Raw genomic sequence first — 16,350 nt, 5'->3', positions numbered from 1 at the left:
AAACGTTACCAATGTCAACTAGATTGAAGCATTCATTCTATCGATCCATTACATTATTATGTTGAGCAAATTTTTATTTAAACTTCTAGGGGAACATAATGACAAAAGATAAGCTACACGTATCTAATTATAGTCAAGTTGACTAACAAATAGCCTACCAAAATGTCAGAAATTATAAACATAAACATCTATATCAGGCAACGTTATGCAGTCTTTGACTGTAGCCTATGTTATATATTTGTGGATTAGGGTTGAGTGCTGACCTCAGATTTGGACTTTGTCACATTTATTTGGCGGTTGTGGATGGGTTATTACCAATTGCTGGCAGGTGCGGATGATGAGCAAACAGCTAACCCGCGCACCACTAGCATCGATTCCGCAGTTGAAGTCTAAAGAGGAGGGTCTGTCGTGCGTGAACTTTGGAGCAGCCACGTGTACAGGAAATAGAACCAATCTGACAGTTGTGGTTGGTCGGTTTGTTTTGCTCGTACGACGACGCATTCTTGTCATTGTTAGCTAGGTAGGTAGGCAGTCTCTTCCATTTGCTGGCATTTATTTCCGAGCTACGTTCCAAATTTGTGGCGTTGGAGCTCAAAATCAGGTAGGTCAACGTTGGCGAGGCAGCTGTCCTCATACACGATTAGCTATTGCTGTCTTATGTAGCTAGCTTACGTTAACTATGTGCTGCCTTGTTAACGTTATGTGAGTGCATCATTTAGAGCACTTCCGGATAAGACCTGCCTGGCTAGTTATACGCATTGTGTTGGGCTTCGTAGCTAGCTAACTAAGAAATGTAGCTAGTAAGAACACTAGCTAATAGTAGTCAGTGATGATGGAAACTAGCGACATGGCAAACTTACCCAATGTCGTGTTGACAGGTGTGTTAATCAGCCCTTGAGCAAGCAAGGCCATTGCACTTGGAAGAAGCCATGGCTATGTACTGCAGGACGGCTTGGTGCAGGCACCTTATGGCTGTGTCCATGGCCCTGTTCTGCCTGCTCCACAACACCATGGACGTCCATGCCCGGCCAGCTAACATGTCAGCCCTGAAGGACAAAAACAACCCCACAAGTAAAGAGGAGAATGAGATCCTTCCCCCTGACCATCTAAATGGGGTGAAGCTGGAGATGGATGGTCACATCAATAAGGGCTTCCATCAGGAGGTGTTCCTGGGTAAGGAGATGGAAGAGTTTGAGGAGGACTCTGAGCCCAGGAGGAACAGGAAGAAACTCATTGAGATCTTCAGCAAGTAAGTGGGGATTACTGGCTTTCAATTTCATGACTCGTGAGTCATGTACAGCTGACTACCTTCAACTCTGAGTTGAGTACATTCACCTGATGACACAGCTTTAGCTTTGTAGTGTGTCTGTGTTGGATTTTTTTCACCATGTTGCCTTCATTTGCAGTAGACTTTTGTTTAGGCCAAATTGTGAAATGGTGTGTAGATGCAAGGTTGTAATTGTGATCAATTGAAGAGTCCACTGTCTATGTAGTCTAAACACATCCAGTTAAATATATGCCTCTGGAATTTTTCCAACTACTATGTATTTTATAAACCTTCTACTTCATGCTGGATGTGTCAATGTCTAGTTCATGCATGCATGTTCTATGTGCTGAATTACTGTCTTACCACAGCCACAAAATCTCGCGTTTGAAAGCAATTGTTTTTCTGGAAGCTTTGCTGCACCATTTTCCCTACATTTCCCCCCACATAGGCCAGCCCCCTAACAATTTGAATTCTAGATAATGAGCTATAGCCCCACAACCATTTGAGTGACAGCTAGCAAGATGCGCACGCAGAGCGAGAGAGAGCAATGATGTGGTACACTACATGACCAAAAGTGTGTGGACACCTGCTCGTTGAATATCTCATTCCAAAAGCATGGTCATTAATCTGGAGTTGTTCCCCCTTTGCTGCTATGGCAGCCTCCACTCTTCTGGGAAGGCTATCCACTAGATGTTGGAACATTACTGCGAGGACTTGCTTTTATTCAGCCAAAAGAGCATTTGTGAGGTCTGTCACTGATGTTGGGCGATTAGGCCTGGCTCAGTCGGTGTTCCAATTCATCCCAAAGGTGTTCGATGGGGTTGAGGTCAGGGCTCTGTGTAGGCCAGTCAAGTTCTTCCACACCGATCTCAACAAACCAGTACTGTATTGACCTCACTTTGTGCACATAGGCATTGTCATGCTAAACAGAAAAGGGTCATGCCCAAACTGTTTCCACAAAGTTGGAAGTACAGAATCATCTGGAATGTCATTGTATGCTGTAGCATTAAGATTTCCGTTCACTGGAACTAAGGGGCCTAACCCAAACCATGAAAAACAGTCCCAGACCATTATTCCTACTCCACCAAACTTTACAGTTAGCACTATGCATTCGGGCAGGATGCGTTCTCCTGGCATCCGCCAAACCCAGATTAGTCCGTTGGACTGCCAGATGTGATTCATCACTCCAGAGAATGCTTTTTCCACTGCTCCATAGTCCAATGGTGGCCAGCTTTACACCACACCAGCCAACGCTTGGCATTGCGCATGGTGATCTTAGGCTTGTGTGCGGCTGTTCGGCCATGAAACACCATTTCGTGAAGCTCCCAACAAACAGTTATTGTGCTGACGTTGCTTCCAGAGGCAGTTTGGAACTCTGTAATGAGTGTTGCAACCTAGGATAGATTATTTTTACACGCTACATGCTTCAGCACTCGTCGGTCCCATTCTGTGAGCTTGTGTGGCCTACCACTTCACGGCTGGGCTGTTGTTGCTCTTAGACATTTCCACTTCACAATAACAGCACTTAGTTGGCCGAAGCAGCTCTAGCAGGGCAAACATTTGACACACTGTTGGAAAGGTGACATCCTATGACGTGCCACTGCTAATGTTTGTCCATGGAGATGGCATGGCTGTGTGATCTATTTTATACACGTCATTAACAGGTGTGGCTGAAATAGCCAAACCCACTCATTTGAATGGATGTCCACATACTTTTGTGTAAGTGATGTAACAATTTTCGGTGACCACTTTTGGCTTTTACTTTCAGAACTACTGGCTAAAAAGTATACAAAAGTACCAGAAAAACTATTTAATGTGTACACCTTTTCATGCTCCAGTTCCTATTTCAAAGAATAGGGGGCATAAACAAATAGGCTATCTGTTATGATAAGCAACGCAGTGTTCCTGAGAACATGGAGGTGAGTGCACCTGTAATAGATCAACCACAGCAGTCTAAGTAAATACCTGTCCTCGTCTACCCCATACTGGGTAAGCTAGGTACCATGTAGTAAATGCTAGGAGGCTGATTTATAAATACCGTTGAAACAAAACAGTACAGAGATTTTAATCCTACTTGTCACCCTTGAGAAATGTCCACTTGCCAGAAAAGCAGGTTCCTTGACAAATCCTTACTAGCGTTACATTATGTTAACCTATATGCAAAAGGAATGACTGTGTTGGAAAAACATGAAAGCTTAAACCGTTGAAACCATATTTTGAGGTATGGTTGCATTACTCAGTTGTAGAACTATACAAAATGATCTGGGTTTGGGGCTGAAGCAGATATATGATAGTGGATTTTAATAAACTACTTGAACTTGATACTCCAGTTGAGTGTTTGTGTTTGAAAACGCGACTAAGTTGTGTGTGTATAAGAGCGTCTGCTAGCTAAATAACCTAAATGTAGAACTGAAGATCTGCTGGCTACTTTCCTGTCTACCAATCTCAGGGTGGACTTTAATAAAGACAAGAGCGTCAGTGCCAAAGAGATGCAGCGCTGGATCATGGAGAAGACAGAAGAACACTTCCAGGAGGCTGTGAGGGAGAACAAGATGAGCTTCCATGCTGTGGACCCAGATGGAGATGGTAAGAGAGAGTACACAATTATCTGTGTCTTATTCATTAGGCACTAAATAGAAGAAAACGGACTGCAACAGGATGGAATTACATTAGGGCTGGGCGATATATTGAATTAAAATTTCTAACCATTCCATCTTTTTATGTCTCAACTACTCTAATTGCATGCAGAGAAGACGCTACTAAAACACTACAATGAACATTGATTGTGGAAAATATATGCTCAGTTTGTCACATCTGGTACCATGTGCCACTAGCAGTGTTTTTATAAATGTGCAATAAGCATAAAACACATTTTTATCCTGAGAAATAAGGTAGGCCACCTGATTTCAACATCTGAACAAAATGGTCAGTCTAGCATGCTGTTTAAACAGTTGGAGATGGACAGAAGGTCCCCAGTTCATAACAATTAGTGTTCTACCTTGTTATCTAGCAAATAGATCCAAGTTGGCTGAACTTGAACTATAAAGATTAGCTAGCTACTCACTTGAACATGGACTTGCGCTTGAGAGGTTGTTTGAGTGTTACTTTTCTATAATGCCTGCTATAAGAAGTTAGTCATTATTAGTGAATGAGAGTTAAATTTGTTACAAAAAGGACAATTTCACAGACCGACTTGAAAGCCAGATCAGTCATATTGCAAAAAAGCAGGTTAAACTATTTGATTCTATATTACATTCTTAATGGGACTTATATTTGGTCTAATTTCACATTAGAAATATTGTATGTTGTGAATCACCCATAATGTTGAGAAAAATATATATTTTTAAGCCATATTGCCCTGACCTAGGCTAACTTTCTCTTTCCCCCAACAAGAACCACTAGTTTTCATTTTGTGTAGGTGTTCCCTAATGATACACAGCCATAGTGGTCACCTATTTATTAAGAGCAATTTTTGTTACCAACACTGATGTCCTACTGTTAGGCCTTATAGCTGATCTGTGTGCCACAATTAGCTCAGACCTGATGACAATACAGCACTGTTTCTCACATCGGGCTCAAAATTCTTCCTACACAGTCAAGCCCCAGTCCCCTAACTGATCTATTCTCACCATAGGACATGTGACGTGGGATGAATACCGGGTGAAGTTTCTGGCCAGCAAAGGATTCAATGAGAAGGAAATGGCTGACAAGATAAAGAACAGTGAAGAACTGAAGGTGGACGAGGAGAGTAAGTTAGTCCACCACAATATCATCCACTTTATCTGTAGTCCATTCTTTTCTCCTGGTTAATCAGGATTCCTTATTTTCTTACCACATCCTAACATGCTATTGTTGAAATTGACCTACCCAGGGCATCCCGAGTAGTGCAGCAGTCTAAGACACTGCATAGCAGTCCTAGAGGCATCACTACAGATCCGGGTATGATCACAGTCTGTGTCGCAGCTGGCTGTGTCCAGGAGACCCATGAGGCATCGCACAATTGGCCCAGCGTCGTCCGGGTTAGGGGAGGGTTTGGCTGGCTGGGATGTCCTTGTCCCATCGCGCTCTAGTCACTCCTTGTGGCAGCCGGGCGCATGCATGCTAACTTCAGGTAGCCAGTTGTACGGCGTTTCCTCCGACACATTGGTGCGACGGAAACGGCCCAGCGTCATCCGGGTTAGGGTAGGGTTTGGCCGGCTGGGATGTCCTTGTCCCATCGCGCTCTAGTGACTCCTTGTGGCAGCCGGGCGCATGCATGCTAACTTCAGGTAGCCAGTTGTACGGAGTTTCCTCCGACACATTGGTGCAGCTGGCTTCCGGGTTAAGCGAGCAGTGTGTCACGAAGCAGTGCGGCTTGGCGGGGTCGTGTTTCGGAGGATGCATGCTTCTTGACCTTCGCTTCTCCCGAGTCCATACGGGAGTTGCAGCGACGGGACAATACTAACTACCAATTGGATGTCATGAAATTAGGAGACAAAAAGGGGTAAAAAGTGATTTATTTAAATAAAACAAATTAACCTTCCCCCAAACCAATATCCTACTTTTCCAAATGTTTTAATGTTCTGATCACGATAAGTCTTTTTAATTTTGCTCGGCCAATAATGCTTGTATTGAATGTGTCTCAGTGGACTATCAAATTACCTTATTATTTGAATCCCTGCAGCCCAGGAGGTGCTGGAGAGTCTGAAGGACCGTTGGTTTCAGGCTGATAACCCCCCAGCCGACCAGCTGCTGAATGAGGAAGAGTTTCTCTCCTTCCTGCATCCCGAGCACAGCAAAGGCATGCTCAAATACATGGTCAAGGAGATCGTTCGTGACCTTGGTATGTACTTTCTCATATGATTTGAATTCAGTTAGTGTGTATACATAATGCCATAACTAGGTTTTGTGAAAACAATGATTTGAATAAGAAAATTAGAATTGATTAAAGTACACAGAATAAATACATAAATTGTGAATGACCCATGATCAATCATGAAAAGCTTTAAAATCTAATCTAATGCTGTTTGATATTTATTTTGTGTTTTTAAAGACCAGGACGGCGACAAGAAGCTGACTCTGTCTGAGTTCATCTCCCTGCCCATGGGCACTGTGGAGAACCAGCAGGCCCAGGACATCGACGATGACTGGGTACGAGAGAGGAAGAAGGAGTTTGAGGAGGTCATCGACAGAAACCACGATGGCATCGTGACCATGGAGGAACTAGAGGTGAGTGTCCTGTGTTAGAATAACTCATAGCTACAAAACCCTACAAACGCTAGGTTTATGATGGGTCGTAAAGGCCTATAAGTGAACAGACTGAACATATATCATGTCACAGAGGACTCTTTCCACTGGGTACACTGCAGGACCTTGTATAGGATAGTGTCATTTTATAGTTGCAGAGTAAACCATGAACATTTTAGGCTAATCTCCATCCTTTTTCCCTGTCTTTCCCTCATGCCATCACTACTCTCCAGGAGTACATGGACCCTATGAACGAGTACAACGCGCTGAACGAGGCTAAGCAGATGATCGCTGTGGCCGACGAGAACCAGAACCACAACTTGGAGCTGGAGGAGATTCTCAAGTACAGCGAATACTTCACTGGCAGCAAGCTCATGGACTATGCCCGGAATGTTCACGAGGAGTTCTGAAGACAAGCTGACAAAATACTCCCTTTCCCTTCTAATGTGGGCATCCTCATAAGTCTTCTCTAAGGACAGGTCTGTCTTATTGATGAAAAGAAAAGCCTGATGTTCTAGTGTGCAATTCTGTGTTTAAATCCTAGCCCCAGCCGAGTGACCTGGCCTCCCCCAGTGACTCTTAAAGTAAGGCATAAAACATCCTTCATTTCTGGACTGTCTGCCTCTTCTAAACATCAGAATGAACCATTGCCAAAGTCTGCCTTCTGTCTACAGTGGGACTTAAGTTGTATTATCTCATGTATGATAATGCATTTTGGGTTTTCAGTGCATTCTAGACACAGCGTCAACTTCATGATTCATTTGTGTTTGATGTATTGTGAAATTTATGTCTGAGTAATTGGAACAAGATTCATTCCCCCCCCTCCAGTGAAGTAGTTGAGGTGTAAGGACAACTTACACAATTGGGCCTACAATATTTGTAGTAGTGCAGAACTGTTCTGTTTTTACTGCAAAATGATTTAAATTGCATAACTGTAAAGAATGTAAATATCTTCGTTCTTTGGATTTCCCATCACATTCGACATTTCATAATGTTGCTCGGATGTAACTGTTGTTTACCAAGTCATCAATCATATTGACCACTGAGCTGAACCCCAGTAACCACTGTACTCTCCACACTCAATGACTACGTGCTTGCTGCCCTTGTAAACAATTGTTTGACATTTGTCGGTTTGGTAAGAAGTTCACACTGCTATGTCCTGATAGGTGTTGATGATTCTATGATCCATCTTATTCTTTGAAATGAGTGCTTATGTCAGAATTATGGTGTTTTAAACCTCTACTGCAAAAATGTCTCATTGTTTCCATACATTTGTTTGCCTTTGTCTATAATTCCAACTGGGGTTTTGCATTTCCAAAAATATGTAAGCTCTGTTAGATATCTGATACAATCATTACAAATGAATTAGCATGGGTCTGATTGTTTTTGATACACATGTCATAACTGAAAGTAAAGAAGAGGTGAGCTTGTAATCAGGGTTGGAGAAATATTTTTTTAGTTTAGAATGTTTTTGCAGGATTTTGACATGAGCCCTCTGGGTACCTTGCCTGTGTCAATTGTCCATATCTTTGTTTGAGACTGGTGTAAGAAATTAACTTATTTATTTATTTGTTAGTCTTTTGTTTACTCTCAAAGCAGTTACATCAGTATGTAAAGAAAAAAATCTTTATTTTCCCAGTGTTGTACTTTTAGTTTTTCAATGCTTATTTGTTTTTTTCCCATTTCTGCAAATGTTGAACTTAAATACCAGATGGATATTAATTTTCATTGAGAAATTCCTTACTTCCTTGTGGATCCTACCAATTCAGCCAAGTTTGTACCCCATGTCATACTTTGACAAAGCTCTGTAATATACAGTACCAGTCAAAAGTTTAGACACACCACTTCATTCCAGTGTTTTTCTTAAACTATTTTCTACAAAACTGAAATAACACATGGAATCATGTAGTAACCAAAAAAGTGTTAAACAAATCTAAATAGATTTTATATTTGAGATTCTTCAAAGCACAAACAGCAAGCACTATGAAACTGGCTCTCATGAGGACCGCCACTGGAAAGGAAGACCCAGAGTTACATCTGCTGCAGAGGATGAGTTACCAGCCTCAGAAATTGCAGCCCCCAAAAATGCTTCACAGACTATATATAACAGACACAACTCAACATCTACTGTTCAGAGGAGACCGCATGAATCAGGCCTTCATGGTTGAATTGCTGTAAAGAAACCACTACTAAACGACACCAATAAGAAGAGACTTGCTTGTGCCAAGAAACACGAGTAATGGATATTAGACCGGTGGAAATCAGAGATTAGACCGGTGGAGTGCTGCACCAGATGGCCTGGCCTCCACAATCACCCGACCTCAACCCAAAGGAGATGGTTTGGGATGAGTTGCACCACAGAGTAAAGGAAAAGCAGCTAAGTGCTCAGCATATGTGGGAACACCTCCAATCCAAGACTGTTGGAAAATCATTTCCCATGAAGCTGGTTGAGAGAATGCCATGAGTGTGCAAAGCTGTCATCCAGGCAAAGGGTGGCTACTTTGAAGAATATAAAATATTTTGAGTTTAACACCTTTTTTTGGTTACCACAAGATTCCATGTGTTATTTCATAGTTTTGATGCCTCCATCAAAACCCTGGAATGAGTAGGTGTGTCCAAACTTTTGATTGGTACTGTATGTGTAATATGCATTCATCAACTGCTTTCCTGCTTCAAGGACAATATCCTGTGGAAATACATCAGTAACTTCGATCCTGTCATATAATTGAAATTATAAAAGAAAAAGCTCATGCTATCAGAATGTGACAACGCTTTAGCTATACATTGTATTCCAGATTAAACAATAAATATTTCTTATCAATCTCTGACCATAGTCTGTACCCTAATGTTTTATGCCTCAATAAATATATATTTCAACATTTTTGCATACTAACTTGATGGCCAATAGTTCTTCGCTAGGCATTTTAAATTATACAACTTTTACTGGAGCTTGCCAGAAAACAATACATTTTATTCTGTCCATTATTCTTTCCATTCTGTTTTTATTTGTAATAGTTGTAGTTGCTATGAGACTATTGTTATATTTTGACTCGATTCTGTGAACTGCATTGGCTTTGTAAAGCTACCCACAGAAATAGTCAAAACAAAAACATTAGGCCTCATTAGGCCTTGAATTATACAGTTGAAGTCGGAAGTTTACATACACCTTAGCCAAATACATTTTTAACTCAGTTCTTCACAATTCCTGACATTTAATATATTGTAAATGAAAAATATTATTAGTTAATTATAAACAATTCCTGACATTTAATATATTGTCTATGAAAAATATTATTACTAGATTATAAACATGTCAGTAAATTTGTCCAACTATTTCATATATTTTGGCGAGAACCTTCGAGATGACCTGTTGTGAGTAAAAATGTGACATTTAACCTAGATATTTTAGGAACTTTCTCCTAAAATGTTAGCAGCTTCTATCTGTTCCATGAATGTATTACTTTCCTCTACCTACACAAACACAAACCATGAGCCTTCTGCTATCACTTCTTAGCCTAAACAATATTCTCTACTCATCAGTCAGACTCAGAGATTAATTGGTCATACTCTTCCATGACCTCACACTCAGAGATAAACTTGTTATACTCACCCATGATCTCCGGACAACGAGGTGAAACGATGTTGAGCTGTTAGGAAAGTTAGGGCTGATTTTTTCTCTCTATGTTTCAGGAGGCCCGACAGGTGATGTCTCGCTACGACACGTGATGCTCGGGAAGACCTGGTGCCCACTACCCAGCAGAACCAGGACAGCGCAGAGAAAGCCCGAGCCCAGCTGACCCCCTTCACAGAGCAGAGCAACGACACCCTGCTGCACTACAACACTCTGGCCCAGCTACAGAGCCAGCTGGACAAGTCCCACACTGAGGGCATCATCTGGGTGAGACATGAGATGATCACTCTCCTTATAATGTGTATTTTATGGTGATTTATCTCTGAGGGACACAGTTTCTCGGACACAGATGAATAAAGCTAGTGCTGGACATAAAAGCTAACTGAATGGTGATCTACCACTGAACCTCCTAGTTTTAGTCTGTGTTGGGGAAACCAGCCAGGTTACTAAGAGAGTCTGAAATCAAAGAGGGTTTGATCAAATTATTACCATTTCTCTCTTGATATACAGGAATCAAGATGGGCCCACATTCAGAACACAGCTGCCAAGAAGACACTTCTGTTGTGCACAATCAAGATGGCCACTATCAATCTTTACCAGAGTGTGTGGAAGAGGGCCAAAGACACTGGGGATTTACATGTTGCTCCAGAGGACCCTCCTAAGCAGCTGGAAAAGGTACCATAGGCTACTGTGCTGCTGTAAACGCATGACTCAGCATTATTCTGTTTGTGCAAAGTTGAGGGTCGCTAGACTCAAATGTTAATTATATTTACGTAAGAGGAAAGGACCGAGGACACCGATGGTTATTGTATCGTGTGAAACACTTTGACTTCCTGATGTTGTGGGATTCTCTCTGGTGTTTACAGAACATTGGTGCTGTGACATTAGGATTTCAGAGCCTGTTTAAAGAAAGCGATTGTAGCAATAGAGCAAACGATTACAAAGTATGAAAAAAATATGAGTGGCTGCAGTATTGCCGGCAACATTGATGATGATTAGGAGTATATGCTGTATGGGCTGTTAAGGCATAAGTGTATGAAAGTGTGTATTCTTATTTTATATTTATGTAATTAATTCATTGAGCTGTTCTTGTCTATTGATGTTCTGTATTATGTCATGTTTTATGTTTTGTGTGGACCCCAGGAAGAGTAGCTGCTGATTTAGCAGCTTCTAATGGGGATCCTAATAAAATACTATTCATGAACCACTCACAGGATAGGGTATTGTGCATCACAAGGAATAAATGGGGGGGGATTAGAAATGATGATCATACTGATATCTATGCAGGTCATGACAGCTGTGGAGTGCTCTGATGCATAGTTTACCTGTCTCCTTTTTCTGATCAAGGGGATTCCCTTAATCTGCCAGAATATGTAGCAGATATCATACCTATATTTGCATAAATTGTGAATCCTCCAGTGGTTCCCAAACTTTTTACAGTCCCGTACACCTTCAAACATTCAACCTCCAGCTGCGTACCCCCTCTAGCACCAGGGTCAGCTCACTCTCAAATGTTGTTTTTTGCCATCATTGTAAGCCTGCCACATACACACACTATACAATACATTTATTAAACATAAGAATGAGTGTGAGTTTTTGTCACAACCCAGCTCGTGGGAAGTGACAAATAGCTGTTATAGTACCAGGGCACAAATAATAATAATCAATAATTTTGCTCTTTATTTAACCATCTTACATATTAAATATTTTTTGTGAATTGAAAATGGTGAATAACTCACCATAGGTCAATGAGAAGGATGTGCTTGAAAGGATGCACATAACTCTGCAATGTGGGGATGTATTGGAGAGTCTCAGTCTTAAATCATTTTCCACACACAGTCTGTGCCTGTATTTAGTTTATGCTAGTGAGGGCTGAGAATGAACTCTCACATAGGTACGTGGTTTCAAAGGGCATATGTGTCTTAACAGCGCGATTTGCTGATGCAGGATAGTCTGAGCGCAGCACAACCCTGAAATCTGGGAGTGGCTTCTGATTAAATAACATTTTCACTGAACCGCTTGTGGCAATTTCAATGAGGCTCTCTTGTTCAGATATCGGTAAGTGGACTGGAGGCAGGGCATGAAACGGATAACGAATCCAGTTGTTTGTGTCATCCATTTCTGGAAGGTACCTGCGTAATTGTGAACCCAACTCACTCAGGTGCTTCACTATATCACATTTGACATTGTCCGTAAACTTGAGTTCATTTGCACACAAAAATTCATACAATGATGGAAGATCTGTGTGTTGTCCTTGTTAATGCAGAGAGAAGAGTTCCAACTTCTTAACCATAGCCTCAATTTTGTCCCGCACATTGAATATAGTGGCGGAGAGTTCCTGTAATCCTAGATTCAGATCATTCAGGCGAGAAAAAAACCTCACCCAGATAGGCCAGTCGTGTGAGAAACTCGTCATCATGCACGCTGTCAGACAAGTGAAAATTATTGTCAGTAAAGAAAAGTAAGGGGTCAGTAGCTCTTCGGCTGCATCAGATTCATAATTGTCAGTGTCCATGCTAGCTGGGCTAACAACAAATGTAGAATTACTGATGCTAGCATTGGATGTGCTCGTGGAAGCAGAACAACTTGTGTCGTTGACAGGTGCAGGCGTAGTACTGCTGGTAGTAGCTGTAGAGCTGGTATGTGCCTTACATTTTATTTTATTTTTTACCATTTATCAATTTTCGAGCAAACGGAATGAGCAGCAGCTACATATGGACCGGACCGTTAGTGAAATCCCCGCAATATAGTAACTGTTAATGTGATTGGATGTTAATTATTTGACAAGACTACCTTGTCAACAAACAAAAGAGGGATAGTCACATGCAAACAAGCATACGTACAAACCTATTTACATTGCCAGGAATCATAAACAAACAAATCATATTCATTAGTAATATAACCAGTTTTAATTGCCTTTTTGTTTTTCAATTTAGTTAAAAGTAGTACCATATTGTTTAAATTAATATATAAAGTGAAAAAAGTTAGATTTTGAATTAGACCATTTGCATTTGTGATTATGAAATTTACCTAATATTATAGCAGTTGAATTAAAATCACTACATCTTCATCAATGTCAGAATTTCTGAAATAAATCATTATATCAAAACCATCCAATTGTATAACCGGTCCTATTTTTTTGTAATAAAATTCTGAATGTCAATTCAAAATATTCTACTATAAATACAGGGTCTCCATTCCACAGAAATCACATTTATAGTCAATATTCAGCTTGATATTCAGATATTCAGCTTTAGCCTTTCCAAAAGGTATGTAACATTTTAAATTAAACTTCCTTTACCTTACTGATACAACATTTTTTAGCAATTTTTCATGCTTTCCCCCATTGTACAGTTGAAGTCGGAAGTTTACATACACCTTAGCCAAATACATTTATACTCAGTTTTTCACAATTCCTGACATTTAATCCTAGTAACAATTCCCTGTTTTAGGTCAGTTAGGATCACCACTTTATTTTAAGAATGTGAAATGCCAGAATAATAGTATAGAAAATGATTTATTTCAGCTTTTATTTCTTTCATCACATTCCCAGTGGGTCAAAAGTTTACATACACTCAATCAGTATTTGGTAGCATTGCCTTTAATTTTTAACTTGGGTCAAATGTTTCGGGTAGCCTTCCACAAAAAAGATTCTGAGGTATTTGGCTGATTTCTTTTGATTTTCCCATGATGTCAAGCAAAGAGTCACTGAGTTTGAAGGTAGGCCTTGAAATACATCCACAGGTACATCTCCAATTGACTCAAATTATGTCAATTAACCTATCAGAAGCTTCTAAAGCCATGAAATAATTTTCTGGAATTTTCCAAGCTGTTTAAAGGCACAGTCAATTTAGTGCCTGTAAACTTCTAACCCACTGGTATTGTGATACAGTGAATTACAAGTGAAATAATCTGTCTGTAAACAATTGTTGGAAAAATGACTTGTGTCATGCACAAAGTAGATGTCCTAATAGATGTCCTTCCTGTAAAACACAATCCTTGAGTGGAAATAAGACTTGACTTGATATTAATATTCAAACCCGAAACTAAGGAATTGTCTCCAATACAGGAAACTGCTTTAGAAACCTCATTCCTGTCTCTCAAAAATATGGTGGTAACATCAGCCAGTTGACATAGTTTAAATTCATTTCCAAGTGCTGAAACACCTTGAAAATTCCCTTTCTTGATATGAAGAGTCATAATTTGTGTAAACAATAAAAATAAAAACGGACTAATTTGGCAGCCCTGCCTAATGCCATGCCCAATATTACATCTTTGGGATGTCCCGTGAGCTAATTTTACAGAGCTAGTACAACCACTATATAAAGTTTGGACTGCTTTAAAAAAAGAGTCACCAAACCCCAAAAAACGTATTGCTTTCCCAGTGTCAAAAGCTTTAGAAAGATCAACAAACATAAGAAAACTATCATCAAGGATGAGGTCATTATAGTCAATCATATCTAAGATTCACCAGATGTTATTACTAATGTGTCAACAACGCATAAAGCCAGATTGTTCTTTCTTCATCAATTACAGTGGGGCAAAAATGTATTTAGTCAGACACCAATTGTGCACGTTCTCCCACTTAAAAAGGTGAGATAGGCCTGTAATTTCCCTCATAGGTACACTTCAACTATGACAGACAAAATGAGGAAAACAAATCCAGAAAATCACATTTTAGGATTTTTAATGAATTTATTTGCAAATGATGGTGGAAAATAAGTCTTTGGTCAATAACAAAAGTTTATCTCAATACTTTGTTATATACCCTTTGTTGGCAATGACAGAGGTCAAACGTTTTCTGTAAGTCTTTTCACACACTGTTGCTGATATTTTGGCCCATTCCTCCATGCAGATCTCCTCTAAAGCAGTGATGTTTTGGGGCACAGACTTTCAACTCCCTCCAAAGATTTTCTATGGGGTTGAGATCTGGAGACTGGCTAGGCCACTCCAGGACCTTGAAATGCTTCTTACAAAGCCACTCCTTCGTTGCCCGGGCGGTGTGTTTTGGATCAGTGTCATGCTGAAAGACCCAGCCATGTTTCATCTTCAATGCCCTTGCTGATGGAAGGAGGATTTAACTCAAAATCTCACGATACATGGCCCCATTCATTATTTTCTTTACACGGATCAGTCGTCCTGTTCCCTTTGCAGAAAAACAGCCCCAAAGCCTGATGTTTCCAGCCCCATGCTTCACAGTAGGTATGGTGTTCTTTGGATGCAACTCAGCATTATTTGTCCTCCAAACACAACGAGTTGAGTTTTTACCAAAAAGTTATATTCTAGTATCATCTGACCATATGACATTCTCCCAATCTTCTTCTGGATCATCCAAATGCTCTCTAGCAAACTTCAGACGGGCCTGGATATGTACTGGCTTAAGCAGGGGGACATGTCTGGCACTGCAGGATTTGAGTCCCTGGCGGCGTAGTGTGTTACTGATGGTAGGCTTTGTTACTTTGGTCCCAGCTCTTTGCAGGTTATTCACTAGGTCCCCCCGTGTGGTTCTGGGATTTTTGCTCACCGTTCTTGTGATCATTTTGACCCCACGGGGTGAGATCTTGTGTGGAGCCCCAGATCGAGGGAGATTATCAGTGGTCTTGTATGTCTTCCATTTCCTAATAATTGCTCCCACAGTTGATTTCTTCAAACCAAGCTGCTTACCTATTGCAGATTCAGTCTTCCCAGCCTGGTGCAGGTCTACAATTTTGTTTCTGGTGTCCTTTGACAGCTCTTTGGTCTTGGCCATAGTGGAGTTTGGAGTGTGACTGTTTGAGGTTGTGGACAGGTGTCTATTAAACTGATAACAACTTCAAACATGTGCCATTAATGCAGGTAACGAGTGGAGGACAGAGGAGCCTCTTAAAGAAGTTGTTACAGGTCTGTGAGAGCCAGAAATCTTGCTGGTTTGTAGGTGACCAAATACTTATTTTCCACCATAATTTGCAAATAAATTCATAAAAAAATCCTACATCCTATTTTCTGGATTTTTTTTTCTCATTTTGTCTGTCATAGTTGAAGTGTACCTATGATGAAAATTACAGGCCTCTCTCATCTTTTTAAGTGGGAGAACTTGCACAATTGGTGGCTGACTAAATACTTTTTTTGCCCCACTGTATATGATACAAGCCTTGTTTCAACCTCTTAGCAAATACAAGAGCAAATAATTTCCCATCATTATTCAACAGGCTATTATTCAACGGGTCTCCAGTTGTCTATATAAAGA

General features: G+C 40.5%; 1 protein-coding gene across 1 annotated transcript; it reads left to right on the top strand.

Moving 5' to 3' along the window:
• Window positions 1-407: 407 nt before the first annotated feature.
• Window positions 408-7,899, top strand: LOC124032188 (45 kDa calcium-binding protein). The gene is made up of 7 exons (XM_046344384.1): window positions 408-601; window positions 879-1,249; window positions 3,717-3,853; window positions 4,902-5,015; window positions 5,931-6,089; window positions 6,300-6,475; window positions 6,727-7,899. The coding sequence occupies exons 2-7, from the start codon at window positions 930-932 to the stop codon at window positions 6,901-6,903; spliced, it is 1,083 nt and encodes a 360-aa protein (XP_046200340.1). The 5' UTR covers window positions 408-601; window positions 879-929; the 3' UTR covers window positions 6,904-7,899.
• The last annotated feature ends 8,451 nt before the right edge of the window (window positions 7,900-16,350 follow it).

The sequence above is a fragment of the Oncorhynchus gorbuscha genome, linkage group LG03 (genome assembly GCF_021184085.1).
Source record: "Oncorhynchus gorbuscha isolate QuinsamMale2020 ecotype Even-year linkage group LG03, OgorEven_v1.0, whole genome shotgun sequence".
Taxonomy (NCBI): Eukaryota; Metazoa; Chordata; class Actinopteri; order Salmoniformes; family Salmonidae; genus Oncorhynchus; species Oncorhynchus gorbuscha.
Note: the sequence above shows the minus strand (reverse complement) of the source record. Positions and strands in the feature narration are given on the sequence as shown.

Coding starts and splice junctions, on each gene's coding strand:
- LOC124032188 (XM_046344384.1), top strand. CDS start 930: ATGGCTATGTACTGCAGGACGGCTTGGTGCAGGCACCTTATGGCTGTG. Junction 5,016..5,930: donor ACTGAAGGTGGACGAGGAGA/GTAAGTTAGTCC, acceptor GAATCCCTGCAG/CCCAGGAGGTGCTGGAGAGT. Junction 6,090..6,299: donor GGAGATCGTTCGTGACCTTG/GTATGTACTTTC, acceptor GTGTTTTTAAAG/ACCAGGACGGCGACAAGAAG.